Below are 13,969 nucleotides of genomic sequence, written 5' to 3' on the forward strand. Positions count from 1 at the left end.
CCTGCTGTTTGGCCTCCCAGGCGGGGCTGTTGGCTTGCTTTCCCTTGGCTCCACTCAGAGCAGGCGCTGCCCTCCCACTGCAGTGGGCTGTTGTAACCCTGGTGGCTGTTACACTGACTTCATCAGGAATCCAGAAACTTTCCCTCAATAAACTCTTGTCTCTTGGTGTGGTGCCAGCATTACATATTGCCAGAAATATGTTTGGAGGAAAGCTTCTGCACGATTCCCCTTGGTGCTGGTGGTCCCACAAAGCTCTTCCCTTCCTCTCCTTCTGCATTCCCTACTTTTCACATCTCCCTGTGGCTGCCTTTAATGTGGTCCTTGGGTAGTACCAAAATAAATCCTTTGTACTTGTGCAGAGATGAGGACTTTGTGCACACGCAGGCTTTTTATATTTCTAAACTTCCACTTAAATAGTCCTCTCTGGAGTCCTTTTATCCCTTTGCTCTCATTTCCCTTCTTACCACAGTGTGAGAACATCTTGGATTTGGTGGTGTGATGGCTTTGCACAAGGAGGCACATGGAAGTGAATAAGCAACTCGAGACCATTGATGTTTTCTGGGTGTCAGGGATTTATGTTGCATTTCTGCATCAGTGTCATCCCAGGACATCAAGGTGCTTTCCAGGCACTCCAGGATTTGTGCATGACAGCGCTGAGCCTCCTTCCCAGTGCACATGAACCGGTGTGCACGGGGCAGAGTGCAGTGGGGTGTCAGCAGACCCCCGGCAGCTTTCTGTCTGCTCCACACCGGTATCAGTGAGTGGTGACACAGAAGGGAGATGCCATGCTCTGACTCGTGTCTGCAGCCCTGTGAGCACACCTGAACCTGGCTTTCCCCTTGGGAAGCTGTGGGTGGCTGGTGGCCTCTGTTTTATAGTTGGAGATTGGAGCCCATGGAGACAAAAGGTGTATCAGAGGCAGTGCTTTGCAGTGTGCTCTGCTGACTCAGCCTCTGGGACTCGTTTAACAAGGGTTTTGATGCTCGGTTACACCTTCGCTTCAGCACACCATGGCATGGCATCAGGTGTTGGGCAGGCTTTTGAATCTGTGTGATGATTTCAATAACAAATGTTGCCTTTAGTGTAAAGTTTACAAAGTCCCTTCTGAGTAAAGCTGGTTCGTAAACAGAACCTTCCATTGTACTGTAATACATCATCTGTTTGGCTGAGCTCATGGCCAGCTGCTCTCAGTGTATTCAGTTACAGCCAGAGAGCTAGAAGCATCTTCAGAAGTGGTTCTGGGTAGATGGAATGGCTGGTGGGTGGGAAGCACGTAGGACCTGGCAGGGGTTGGCTTTCTGTTGGGTTTAACCTGGGGAAAGGAGGAGATAGATAAAATTATGTCTGTATCAGATGAGAAGGTGATGTATTGACGTGAAACACAGCCCTGCCCTGGGGCGTGCTGACCAGCTGTGTGCTGCTGTGGGCATCCCGGCGCTCCCTGGTTGTTGTCCTGGATGGTTTCCAGTGCTGTTTATGAGCTGTAGCTAATTGCCTGCCCGTTGTGACTTGAGAAGGAGGTGGGTTTTATGGGTGTGCATTTGAGTTCACTGTCTTGTCTGAAGCACAGACTTCCTTGGGTCATAATTCCAGGACAAGGGGGAATGGCTTTAACCTGCCAGAGGGGAGATTGAGATGAGCTCTTGGGCAGAAGCTCTTCCCTGTGAGGGTGCTGAGGCGCTGGCACAGGGTGCCCAGAGAAGCTGTGGCTGCCCCATCCCTGGCAGTGTTCAAGGCCAGGTTGGACACAGGGGCTTGGAGCAACCTGCTCTAGTGGAAGGTGTCCCTGCCTGTGGCAGGGGGTTGGAACTGGATGAACTTTAAGGTCCCTTCATCCCAAACCAGGCTGTGGTTCTGTGAATTGTGTAGGCCAACTGAAAATGGACTAAACCCACCTCTTGTGCTGGTTTGACAATGTGCCTGGGCGGCTGGAGAGCGTGGAGCCCAGCACACAGCAGCTCCCTGGCAGTGCCTTCCTCCTGGAGTCTCAGCTCCTGAGTGGTGGAATGTGAGCCATGAGCTGACCCCTTTTCTGTGGGAAATCGTGGATCCAAACCTCCTCAGCTCTTAGCGGGTCAGCGAGGCACCCAGCTGTGGTCATGGCCCTTTCTACCTTGGTAATGAGGACACTGGCCTGCTGAGGAACGGAGTGAGCAATAGACCTTGTTCTGTGTGGGTTTGTGGTCCTTGCTAAAGAGGCCAGGTCAGCGGCTGAGAAAAAGAAGGAATTTATCCCCTTGGATATATTTGCAATTAAGACTATTTTCTTTTGGAGCAAGTTAATGCTCTTGTATTTAGTGGGTGCTAAACCAGAGGGAGGGGGGAGGAACAAGAAGCATGGAAAAAACACTGAGCCACAAAGAGAACTTGAGCTGGGAAAGCAAGGTTATTTATACGAATGGCACCCACTGGAGACCAAATGGCTGCTCTGAATTTGTGCTCTGTAGGACAAAAAGCCGTGGCTGTTGGGAGCTGTTAAATGGCAAATCAGACTTTCCCCTCATTTGTCTGAATTCTTGCATGTTGCTGCTGTGAATTTGGCTGCAGTTCAGACAGAGGAGTTGTGCTGTTGTTTGTTTAAGCAGTGGTTTGCAGTGTTGCGCTTGGCTTTTCTGGTATCGCAGCATTATCTGATAGAGGTTCCTGTGGCAGATCCTGCCCCGCTGCAGCTCTCTCAAGCATGAGGCCAGAGTGAACCACGTCCCTCCTGAAGCATGGGGGATGTGGCCCTTGTTTGCTCTTGATCTTGGTAGGTACCGTGCACGGTGGGGACCTCCCCACGCTGCAGCTTGTGGGTGGCTTTGAACCCTGCGCTGATGAAGCTGCACAGGGTGTTGTGCTGGTGAGTGCTATGTGAAACCAAAGCTGAGCAACAGCAGCAGGACACCCCACCTCCTGTGTGCTGTGTGGCACCCTGCACCTTTCCCAGGGGGTCCGTGGCATCCACACAGCACGCCCAAGTTGTGATCTGCACAGGGAGGCTCGGGGAGTCCTTGGAAAGGATCCGTAGCTGCTGCGAAAGCATCTGAGGAGCCTCTGCTCTTCCTGCTGAGGCATGGGAAGGGCTCCATCAGCTCACTGCAGTGTGTCATCCTTGTGCTTGTCTTCTAAAATGGCTTGTCAGCACAGCCAGAAGCGGATAGGTGATAACTGGAGATGTGACAGTTACACTGCCTCTGCCTCCCTCGAAGTGTGTAACAACAAAATGCATAGACACGAGCAGAGGCTTTGATCTGCTCGTTGTGTATTTATTTGTCTTTGGTTTATCTGGAAATCTTGTAGCCAAATTAGTCCTGGAAAACTCTTCCCTCTAGTGTTCAGCTGCGTTCGTGCTGCACATCATGCAAAGCACAGCACCTCTGTGGCGGTGTGAAATGTAAAGCAGTCACCGGGGTAGGACCCGGTCACCCTGCGGGCACCATGGAGCTGCTCACCCCACTGCTGCTCACCTGGCTTGTTTCTCCTTCCTTCCTTCTGCTGCAGGTGAACATCATCCCGATCATTGCCAAAGCAGACACCATCTCCAAGAGCGAGTTGCACAAGTTCAAGATCAAGGTGATGAGCGAGCTGGTCAGCAATGGGGTGCAGATCTACCAGTTCCCTACAGATGATGAAGCAGTCGCTGAGATCAACTCAGTGATGAATGTGAGTAGTGCTGCCAGTCACACTGATGCCACCAAAAGTTGTGGCAAATAATTGCTGCACAAAACAGCATTTGAAAGGCAAATTCCACTGGGATTGTCCAGACACTGAGTCTGTTTGAGAGTTGAGCTGAGGATCTGAGAGATGCCCAAGGCTGTTGTGTGCAGAGTTAATTATGGCATGGATCTGATTGAATCTGTGGGCTCTCTGGAGAAACTGTGCTCTAAAATTTGTTTTATTGACTGTTTGAAAAATACTTTATTTAAAATTCATTCTCTCCACCTTTGAGGCTGCTTCTCACATGAGGAGGGGGAAACTTGGAATGAAAATCTTACAATTAAGATGCACATTAACCTCCTCACTTAAGGGGTCTGAGCAGAGAAACCCTGGTTTAAACTAAAGAAGAAAAATGATTAGACTCTATTTTATCTTTTTGAGATTCAAAGATCAAATTCAGACCTGGCTGAAGCATGTGCAAAACACTTTCAGGTTTTCCATCTCCCAAATCAGAGCGTAGCTATCGCAGTAGAAACAACTGAAATGCCTCCATGGTGTTTTTTTAACTAAAAAGTAGCTTTTTAATCAAAACGAGCATCTTCCTGCATGGCTGTTTCTGATTAAATGCTTTTTCTTTTATCCCTGCCCCCCCTTTTTAAACGTATTTTAAATTTCAATAGCCAGTTGATTTCTGGGTCAAGTAGATGTGTGTTTGCACCAGAATAGCTCTTTTTTTTTGCTGAATTCATGAAAAGTTGGAGGATACAACAATCTTTCTAAAGCAATTGCAAGCTGTGTGCATTGGGGATTGAAAGGGGAGTTGGGGCTGCTTGGTCTGTGCCCCAGTGAAAATATTCTTGTCCATTTCTCTACCAATTCCACACTTGTGGATTCTTTTCTTCTTAAACATGAAAGGTTTTGTGAGCCTCATCCAACTGAAGCGCCTGCTCTGCGGCTCCTGCGGCGCTGAGGACAGTGCCCTGTTCCCTCACTGTGCTCTGTGCTTTGCAGGCTTGGAGAGCAGCGAGCACATGTTGTATCCTGCTCACGTCCCTTCCAGTGCCCACACACAAACTGCTCTGCCAAGGCCTGTTTACGGATGTCTTTGCTTGTGCTTTCTGCGAGGCAGGGAGTGCCCCACTCTTGGCATGGGGAAAGAGCTGCAAGAACAACCTGACAAATGGATACAGGGACATCAGTAATGATCATGGTGTTCCTACAATATTTCCCCATCCAGTCCAGCCAGCATTGCTCATAAGCTATGCTGCAGCCTTACGCTGCTCTCTATTGTAACATCCCAGTTCATAGTAAAGACTGCTCTGAGTATTGGGGATTGTTAGCTTCAGAGGAAGGACTTTTTGGAGTAGATCCTGGGTGAGGGGGGTCCAGTGGTCAGGCTGATCTCTCAGCTCATGCACTCAGTCTCTCCGTGGCTCTGTTTCAGGCTCATCTGCCCTTTGCCGTGGTCGGCAGCACAGAGGAGGTGAAGGTTGGGAACAAGCTGGTGAGAGCTCGGCAGTACCCATGGGGAGTGGTGCAAGGTAAGGTGCTGCCAGCCAGGACCACTGCAGGCCTGCCTTGTGTGTGCCTGGGCAACCCTCTCCATCCAGCTCTGCCCTCCCCTGTGCATGGAGCTGCCCTGTGCTGAACAGTGCAGCCTTTTGTGGGTTGGCCAATCTTCCCTTTGAATTCCCATTCCATTCCTAACAGCAAGCAGTAACGGTCAATGGGAATCCCTGCATCCAAGGGCTATGTTGTGCCCTGTGTGGGACAACAGGTAGAAGTCCTTGGGAGGGGAGTGTCTGGAGTCAATCTGTATTTGTGCTCCCGTTGCGTGTGCAGTTTGCTGAGTTCTCCCTTTGCCTCCATCAGTTGAGAATGAAAGTCACTGTGACTTTGTGAAGCTGCGGGAAATGCTGATTCGGGTCAACATGGAAGATCTTCGGGAGCAGACTCACACCCGCCACTATGAGCTGTACAGGAGGTGCAAACTGGAAGAGATGGGCTTCAAGGACACAGATCCTGACAGCCAGCCCTTCAGGTGAGCAGCCTTCCCATCTAGCATCCATATAAAGCAGTAGTTTGGTACTGACACTCCAAAAAAGGGAGGTTCATAGGTGGTATCCTGAATGCTGGGCTGGAAAATACAAGCACTGGGTTTGAACTTTGCAGCTGACTTGAACATTCCCTCCCTTGCCTGTTTGTCTTCAAGCAATGCAGACAGCCGTGCATTTCCCCATCCCTAACTCACTGGTGTCCAAAGAGTCTGGATTTTGTTTGCTTTCTTCCCCAGCCTCCAAGAAACATACGAGACCAAAAGGAAAGAGTTCTTGGGAGAGCTCCAGAGGAAAGAGGAAGAAATGAGACAAATGTTTGTTAACAAAGTCAAGGAGACGGAGGCAGAGCTGAAGGAGAAGGAGAGAGAGGTGGGTGTGCCAAAAACCTGTGAGAGGAGCCCAAAATGCAGCCAGCATAGGATCTGGGACTGGGCAACATATGAATCCTGGAAAGCACATGCAGCGCTGGAGCAGACCAGCCAAAGCACAAACACACACACACACTTTCCCCCACTCAGAGAAGGGGACATGGGGTAATGTTTTCAAAACAGCATCACTGGTTTAAGTGCCTCAGAAACAACAGTTCTCCCCGTCCTGTGCTGTGTGTAGGAGGCTCGGTTGCTGCTTGGTGAGTGAGGGGCAGTGCAGGATGTTTTGGTGAGCATCCATGTCAGGTAGACTTCATCTCTGCAGGCAGGGCAGCAGAGTAGCAGAGTAAATGGGGGAGCTGGCCTGGACTGAGGAGGAGATAAATGGACCGTCTTCAAAACTAGTGAGGAATAAAGAGCCCACAGTGTCCACAGAGCCATTGCAGAGTGAGCAGAGATCCTCAGTGCTCATACCAGCGCTTATGTGCTCTCCTGGTTTGATATATGTGATATATTCAGCTCACAGCAGACCTGAATTTATTGTGTATTCACTGCTTTTGGTAAAGGTCAGCTCTGCTGGGGGCTGGCACAGTGCAGGGGCACTGCTGGACCCCACCAGGCGGTAGGTCTCTGTGGGGCGGTGGGAATTCGTGTGGGGTGAAGCAGGGCAGGGGGTCACAGCCCCATGGTTGTGCTGGGTGCGATGCTCAGAGGGTCTGTCTCCCCTCAGCTGCATGAGAAATTTGAGCACTTAAAAAGGATACACCAGGAAGAGAAACGGAAGGTGGAGGAGAAGAGGAGGGAGCTGGAGGAGGAGATGAACGCCTTCAACCGGCGGAAAGTAGCGGTGGAAACCTTGCAGTCCCAATCCTTGCAGGCTACCTCACAGCAGCCGCTGAAGAAGGACAAAGACAAGAAAAAGTAAGTGACTGAACTCGAGTCTTTCTGCTCTGCTGCCGGGAAGCTGAGTGTCTGCTGGGATGCTTTAATGTTTGGTCAATGGTTTAGGTGGCAAATGGAAAAGGGGATTTTGGAATCCTAATTCCTACTCTTCTGACTCTCTGCTTAAAGTGGAGGAGAGACGGGGTCCTCCTGTGCCCGGGCAGTGCCCTGGGGAAGCCCTGGTGGCTGCAGCGGGGAGGGATTTGCACTTTGGGGCCATTCTGTAAAGGCTGAGAGTCCCGCAGGGTTTGCCCTTGCCTCTGTGACAGCAAGATCCTGCCAGCCCTCTGCTTCTGGAGACCAGCAGAAGCTGCATCTTCTCCCCAGCAGAGAGGCGTGGGATGATCTTGGCACAGTTGTAATGTCTCTCAGATGTGGTCCCCTGTCATCTGTAGGCTTGGGGCCCTCTGTGGAGAGTGTGCTCATGTCATTTTTAGAGGCAAAGCTGTAAAGAACGAAACAGCAGCTTAGAGAGAAGATGCATTGGAAATTCATGAGGGTTTCTGTGAAATAGGGCTCCAGGACACAGCTCTGCTCAGGAGGAAGCTGTATTCTCCTAAAGGCAGAATTGTTATCTTAGCTTGCTGCAAGTTAATGGTCATTGCTGAAGCCAGCAGGAGTGTGGAGGAGGGCATGTAAATAATGCTCCTTCAGCCACTTGAAGGTGTAAAGATAAAGCAGGAATGGGGCAAACCGGTTTAAAAAGAAAAGGGGTGTGTGTGTGATTCTGCTTCCATTCAAGCCAGTCTTCAAGGAACACTGGCCAGGGAGCAAAATGAGAAGCACCATCACACAAGCTGGTAATTCTCTTATTCCAGCACCTTTTGTTACTTCCTCTTTCGTGAAGGAGCTTAGGAATCTGAACTGCATCTTGTCAAATCCAGCGCAGGCTGGTGGCAATGCTCCTGAGCCTTCTAGTGATGAAAACAAGAACAAGACCATCGAGAGTAGCAGCACCCGAGTTTGCTCTTGACAGCACAACGTTCAGCTTCATGTTGCTGATGAGATCTTGTGCTCTGACACTTCTCTGCTGTGAACTGCAGCACTAGAGGAGCTCATTCTAGGCACTGCCATGCTCGTAATTTGTCTCTTCCTGTGGAAGATAACAGTGTGTATTATTTAATGTGTTTATTTGGAATGTGAGTGTGTTGGTGTTAAAACAACACAAACCCTCTCTCTTCTGTGGACCTCTCAGCATCCTCTGAGCCTGTCCCACCTCACACATAGAATCCAAACTGGTTTGTAAAATATGTTGCTGAAAACAGGCTTTAATCCAGCTGAACTCATGAATGAGTTAGGGGCTGAACCCTGGGCCAGGCTGGGGCTGGGTCTGCTTTGGAGGAGGTGAGCACGCTGAGCTGCACACTGCTACCTTGAGCGAGCGATGCCGGCGCTGGGATGCTCCAGCGGTGCTGTGCTGTGCCGTGGCCAGGCAGGAACACTGCAGCTTCCCCTCCACTCCGTCTGCCTGTGGCAGAAATGGGTTTCCTGGGCTTTGGTGGCTTTATCCCACCTGAGATGTGAGTCTGGACACCATTCCTCTTCTGGGTGGTTAGAATCTGGCTATAGTCAGGAAGGCAGCTCAGGCAGCATATGAAGGACCAAAGGGCACCCACAGTGTGGTGGGACCCTGCGTGGTGCTGGGGCTCTCTTCAGCTCCAGAGCATGGCTGGAGGAGGTGCACCATCACCAGGAATAACATTAATAAGTTAGGGAGATGTGGTTTTGATGGGGTTTGGGTTATTTGGGGTTTTTTAGCTTTTTTGGTTGGGTGGTTTTTTGGCTTCATCTGGGAGGCACCAAAAGGAGCGGGGGGTCCTGCGGAGCCTGTGAGGCTTCCCCCGGCTGAGCACACGGTGCAGGCTGTGCTGTGGCTTCGAGCAGTGAGTTTCTGGTGCTGTGTGGAGCTGGGTGTCATGGAGCTCGAGGAGTATCCTGGGTTTATGGGCAAGACCTTGGGAGCTTGCAGGAGCTGGGAATATATCGTGAGCTTGGAGAGGGGGTGGTTTTTCTTGTTTCAATGTTTAGGAGAGTTGGTCGAACCTTTTATCATCTCCTGTTTCAACACAGTGCTTTTAGTAGCTGTAATAAGTGAAAAATGAAGATGAATTGCAGGTGTCGAGAGGAAATGCAAGTGTTTGTGCTGAGGTTCTCCCTTGTGCTTCTCTGTGCCAGGCAGGTTGTGCTCCAGCGTGGGATTTGCTCTCGTCCGTGGGTCTTCAGGCGCTTGAGAAGCTTTTGCCCTTCTCTTCCCTTGTTTTGTTTTTAACATATTTCACTACATTTTGCTTTTGGTTTAATTTTCATAACTTTAATTTATGCTTTTTTTTTTTTATGTTTTGTTTCTTTCAGTTAATCACACACAGACTTTCAGGCCAAGAATGGACTTGGTGCTTTCATGTGTTAAGTTGCTTGAGTTTCCCACCCTGTGACCCTTCTCATAACATTGTGTGAGTGGACCAAAGTGAAAGAGAAAATGAGCATCTTCGGTGCTGGCGGTGTAACGACTCCCTGTTATCCATGCAGAGTTTGGCAGGAGGCTTTAAGGAAGTAACCATGTACATTTTGTTAAACAAAGGCAACTAATCCCTAAAATAAGATGTTTTGTTCTAAACCCAGTGGTCGAGCAGCCGTGTATACAGTGACTGTAACTGTTTGTCTGAACTCATCTTACCCACCAGCTAAATAATTGCTTTCTAGCTTTGTTTTTACTTTGTAATTCACTTGGTGACTGCTTGAGGCTCATTGACCTTCCCCTGTACATGCACAAATGTGACGAATGGTGTGAAGAATGCTCAAACGTGTATTTTTCTAGCAAAGTAAGTTCTCCATTTGAGTGAGCTTAAACACAGTGCTCAGACTTTCTGCCCTGGGAATCCTACTCCGAGTAACCCTCATTCTAGTAATTCTATATTTTAATCCTGAATTACTCTAAACACTTTCTACATCATTTATAAGAAATATATATATATATATATATAAGGAGAATGGTTATAAAATTCATGGGACAATGTTTTGAGTTTACTGCTAAAGTAGAACATTTATATAGAAAGATTTTTCATAAGAGTGTGTCGTATAATGTGGAGCTACAGGATTTGTGTAACTTCTCAGTTGTCATTTACCAATGTACTTTACTGTGTGTCAAAACTATTTAAGCAATCATCTTTACTTTTACTCTTTAACCTTAAACTTATTATGTGCCTAAACAAGGAGACTCCCCTAATCTTGAGCTATGCACCCTATTTATACCGATAGGCGTTATTCCTCTTAGAAGGTGGTTCTCTTAACACTCCTCATGCCTGGAAATCACAGCCTGGTTTTCCTGGGCAGCTGAGCTCAGAGGAATAATTAGGATCAATGTTAGTTTTTTCCACTCGAACCATTCTGTGATCAGGCAGGACAATAACTGAGTAGAGGCTTACTAGCTACGTTGTCATGGAATAATAGCTGGACCCAATTCCATCCATCCATCACGTAACAGGCTAAAAGAAAGCAAATATTTTATATTAACCCTCACATAGTGTCTTTAGAGTTTATGAGAACACTGGCTGGCTAAGTGTTAGTTGTGAGGGTGTGTGTTTTTATCTAGTTATTCATGTTACAGGACTTTTCTGATGCTTTTTTTCTTAAAGACTTGTCTTCAAGCTGTCAGCAGGTTCCTTCTTTGAGGCGCAGACAGAAGTGCACGGCCTTGTACCTCGGCTGTTATGGTCTGTTTGAGGGCAGCCCTTGCTGGATTGTAAAATGAGGTTCTCTAAGTTGCATATCCCATAACAGCAGGGGTTTGTTTCTTGTTTTCCTTTCCCAATACATGCTCAGGTGTTAGACTCTTTTCATATGGCCTTTTATTTGGATATACTGCAAATCAGTGTTACTTGATGCTGGCGAGAAAGAACCTCACAAAGATGTCACGGGTACCCTCCAGAACAGGCTGCTTGTCAAAGGGGAGGAGTTGTGTGTGCTCGTTAGGAGCCTGCTGAAAGCTGAACATGAATGTTTAAGGCTGTGCCTCCAGGTAGATGTTTTAAAGAGTCAAATGTAGGAGGGTTGGTGTCTTGTTCTCAGAGAAACAGACGAGGAACCCAACCTCTTGTTACATGCAAGGAGACAATTCCAGCTCATGCTGACCACAGTCCAGCCACACAGCGAATGAGGGGCAGGACTTTGATGTTTTGCTGATGAGAGGAGCTCTGGTGCACTAATTGCACGAGTGAGCAGCACTATTTGGTTTACTACTTGTTTTACTTCTCAAGGCTGCTGCTGTGCAGGCCGGGATAAAACCGCATCCGATGATCCTGGGTGTGCAAAGAGCCTTTTCCAGTCGATCATTCCCTCCCGATCTCGTGGTGCAGCCAGCAAGATCTATGCAAATGATTTTAACTGCTCTGGCTCATCAGAGATCGATTCTTTTTTCCTGGAATAGCAGGTTATTTAGAGTAATGATGAAAGAGTAAAAACCTTCAAATCCATGGGCATTGTGGAGAAATTTCCAGCTTTTTCTGATGAAGACATTCAGAATGTATGTAACAATATTTTAATGACGATGATTATTATATTACATTGACTTTATGTTGTGACAGACATCCCTTTTCCTTGTAGTTACTTGTTCTTTAGAGCATTCACCACCATAATCTCCCCAATGGGACTCAGTCATATTGCTTTTCGCTAGTACTCGATTTTCCCTTTTGGCTGAGACAAGGTCTCGCTATGTGGTATGTAGGGTAGTTGTGATCTTGTTTTTATTTAACAAGTTACAAATACATGGTGATGCTAATCTCAATCCAGTCCGAAGACTTACATTTTATAGGCTAAAAGAAGTGAAAGAAAACCCCTTCAGAAATGACCAAAACTGTTCAGTTAAGCATCTTGCAGCTGGTTTATACATTTATCTATAAAAGGTTGTTATTAATGGGAAAAACTATCCATTGTTTTTTATCATTTAACCATTTACCATCATGTATGTTGTCTGCTTTCTAATTTAAAATGTGTTTTATGGGGCTCTGAGCTCTGTAGGCTTCATGTCTGGCTGTGGTGGATGCCCCTGGGTGGAGCTGGGGAGGTTGGCTCAGAGCCTCGGGGGCCTGCAGCATCCCTTCTCTTTGCCATCCCGAATGTGGGGGGTTGTTGGCTGGTTTTTGGGTTTTTTTTTGACTTTCATTTCTTTCCACTCACTTTGTACGTTGTTTTCTTTTATTAAATCTCACGTGTATTTTGAGTTCTTGTGGTGTCGTTTATTTAGTGGTGCATTTCCTGTGGGTCTCTGTTGAAATGACAACGTGGCGCAATCGATTGAAAGTGTTACCAGGCACAGGATGTCTTGTGACTCTTGGGAGCATTCCAACATGAAATTAGCTGCTCATTAACAATTAGTTAATCATGCAGCATGCGGAAAGGCACCTCATCTGGAACTGGGGAGAGATTTGAAGCTATTAATTCAAATGCCATCCCTAATTGAGCAAAAGGAGCCTTCAAGCTCGTTGGCACATCTCCTGTGGGATCTGGTGACTGAAAGGGTAGATGTACCAGCAGATTGGCTGATGTAACACTGCCCAAAGAGGTGATTTAAGAGTGGGATGAAAGGGGAGAAAGGTGGAGGGTTTCCTAATAGTACAGGGGGTTGGAACTGGATGAGCTTTAAGGTCTCTTCCAACCCAGATCAGTCTGGGATTCCATGATAACCTCCAAAGCTGTGTGCTTTTTCTGGAGAAGCACGTTGTATGCTTAGGTCAAGGCCAGAAATAAGCACAGCTTTAGTTTGGGGCTCTTCTTTGAGCCTGCTTGAGAGCTCTTTTTTAAGCCTGCTGCTGAAGCTTTACCCTGAGGCGTGTCCTTGCTGTCTGTTCTGTGTTATCGCTACATAGGAAGTTATTTTGGGGTAATTTAGGGTCTCTCTGGTTTGTGTTTGTTATTGGACCGAGATCAATGCTGCAGTTCAGACCAAGCCAACAAGTGGAGTTTGGCTGATGCACAGTGTTTGCTGAAGGGCTGCTTTTGATGGAGCGTTTTCTGCAGCCTCAGTTCCAAGCACAAAAGCAAGTCAGTGATCTTGGCTGGATCCTGGCTGCTTCCAAGATCATCTTAGGAATGTGCAGGTGGACTGTGCTGTTGCTGCAGGAGTTCGCTTGTGTGCGAGACCTCTGCTGTCTGCATTTAATACACAGCTTGCTTTAAAGGCATCGGGCAGTTCTGCATGTCCTGTGTGCTGTGTGTTGGCATCCCACCTTTGTACCAGGCCGGGCTGGTGCCCAGCTCTGGTACCGAGGTGACCAGAAGAGGTGGCTGGAGCTGTTGGGACATTGCCTGTGGCCATCACTGCCCCAGTGAATTAGTTGGGGAATTAAGGTGGTAGAGACCGGTCATTTTAAAGCTGGGCCATCTGGTGGTGCAGGATGATGTGCATTGGCAAGTGATCTTCCACAGGAGCAATGTTAATTAGTCATTAATATCCATGCAAAGCCCCTAGAGATGCTTGCAACAGAATGAGGAGTGCAGAGGGTGTTAAGCTCAGCAGCAAGGTAGGTCCTGCCCATGTTTTGCAGCTCCAGAGCTGAAGCCCAGTGACCAAGACCCCAGGACGTGTCGGTGCTTTCCCTTAGGAGACAACCCAAGCCCAACCTGGCCTCCTTGTCCTGGGCTGTTCTATAGGACAAACACAAAGCCCCTGGCCTGGGCTGTGTGTCCTGGCCAGGCTGGGACAGCTCTGTCCTCCTCCCACCCCATCACAGCACACAGCTTCTCAGATGTTCCCTCCAGCAGCCGTTCCTCATTCAAACTTCCCATCAATCCTCTGGTTACTGGTTCCAAACAAGGTCTTGGCAGCTGTGAGAGCTTCTCTGGGTCGTGATGGTTTAAATTCAGGTGCCTGTGCCCAGCCCCACATGTTAGATTTGTACTTTGACCCTTCATGCTGTCTTAATGTAAGTGACTGAAACTCAAACACTGATTCTCTTCTGTTCTTTCTGT

General features: G+C 48.1%; 1 protein-coding gene across 5 annotated transcripts in view; it reads left to right on the plus strand.

The window, feature by feature from the left end:
• The window catches only part of SEPTIN8 (septin 8), a 38,975-nt gene that overhangs the window by 19,723 nt on the left and 5,283 nt on the right, over nucleotides 1-13,969 (plus strand). For 4 of the 5 annotated variants that reach the window (XM_030504076.1, XM_030504077.1, XM_030504079.1 and 1 more), the window contains exons 5-9: nucleotides 3,484-3,645; nucleotides 5,084-5,180; nucleotides 5,512-5,680; nucleotides 5,933-6,065; nucleotides 6,795-6,985. In XM_030504076.1, coding sequence (XP_030359936.1) covers nucleotides 3,484-3,645; nucleotides 5,084-5,180; nucleotides 5,512-5,680; nucleotides 5,933-6,065; nucleotides 6,795-6,985 — 752 coding nt within the window. Of the gene's footprint in view, nucleotides 1-3,483; nucleotides 3,646-5,083; nucleotides 5,181-5,511; nucleotides 5,681-5,932; nucleotides 6,066-6,794; nucleotides 6,986-9,358; nucleotides 13,966-13,969 lie in introns of those variants that run through there. The other variant, XM_030504080.1, reaches the window with a different exon arrangement.

This window comes from Strigops habroptila, chromosome 12 (genome assembly GCF_004027225.2).
Source record: "Strigops habroptila isolate Jane chromosome 12, bStrHab1.2.pri, whole genome shotgun sequence".
NCBI classification, from domain to species: Eukaryota; Metazoa; Chordata; class Aves; order Psittaciformes; family Psittacidae; genus Strigops; species Strigops habroptila.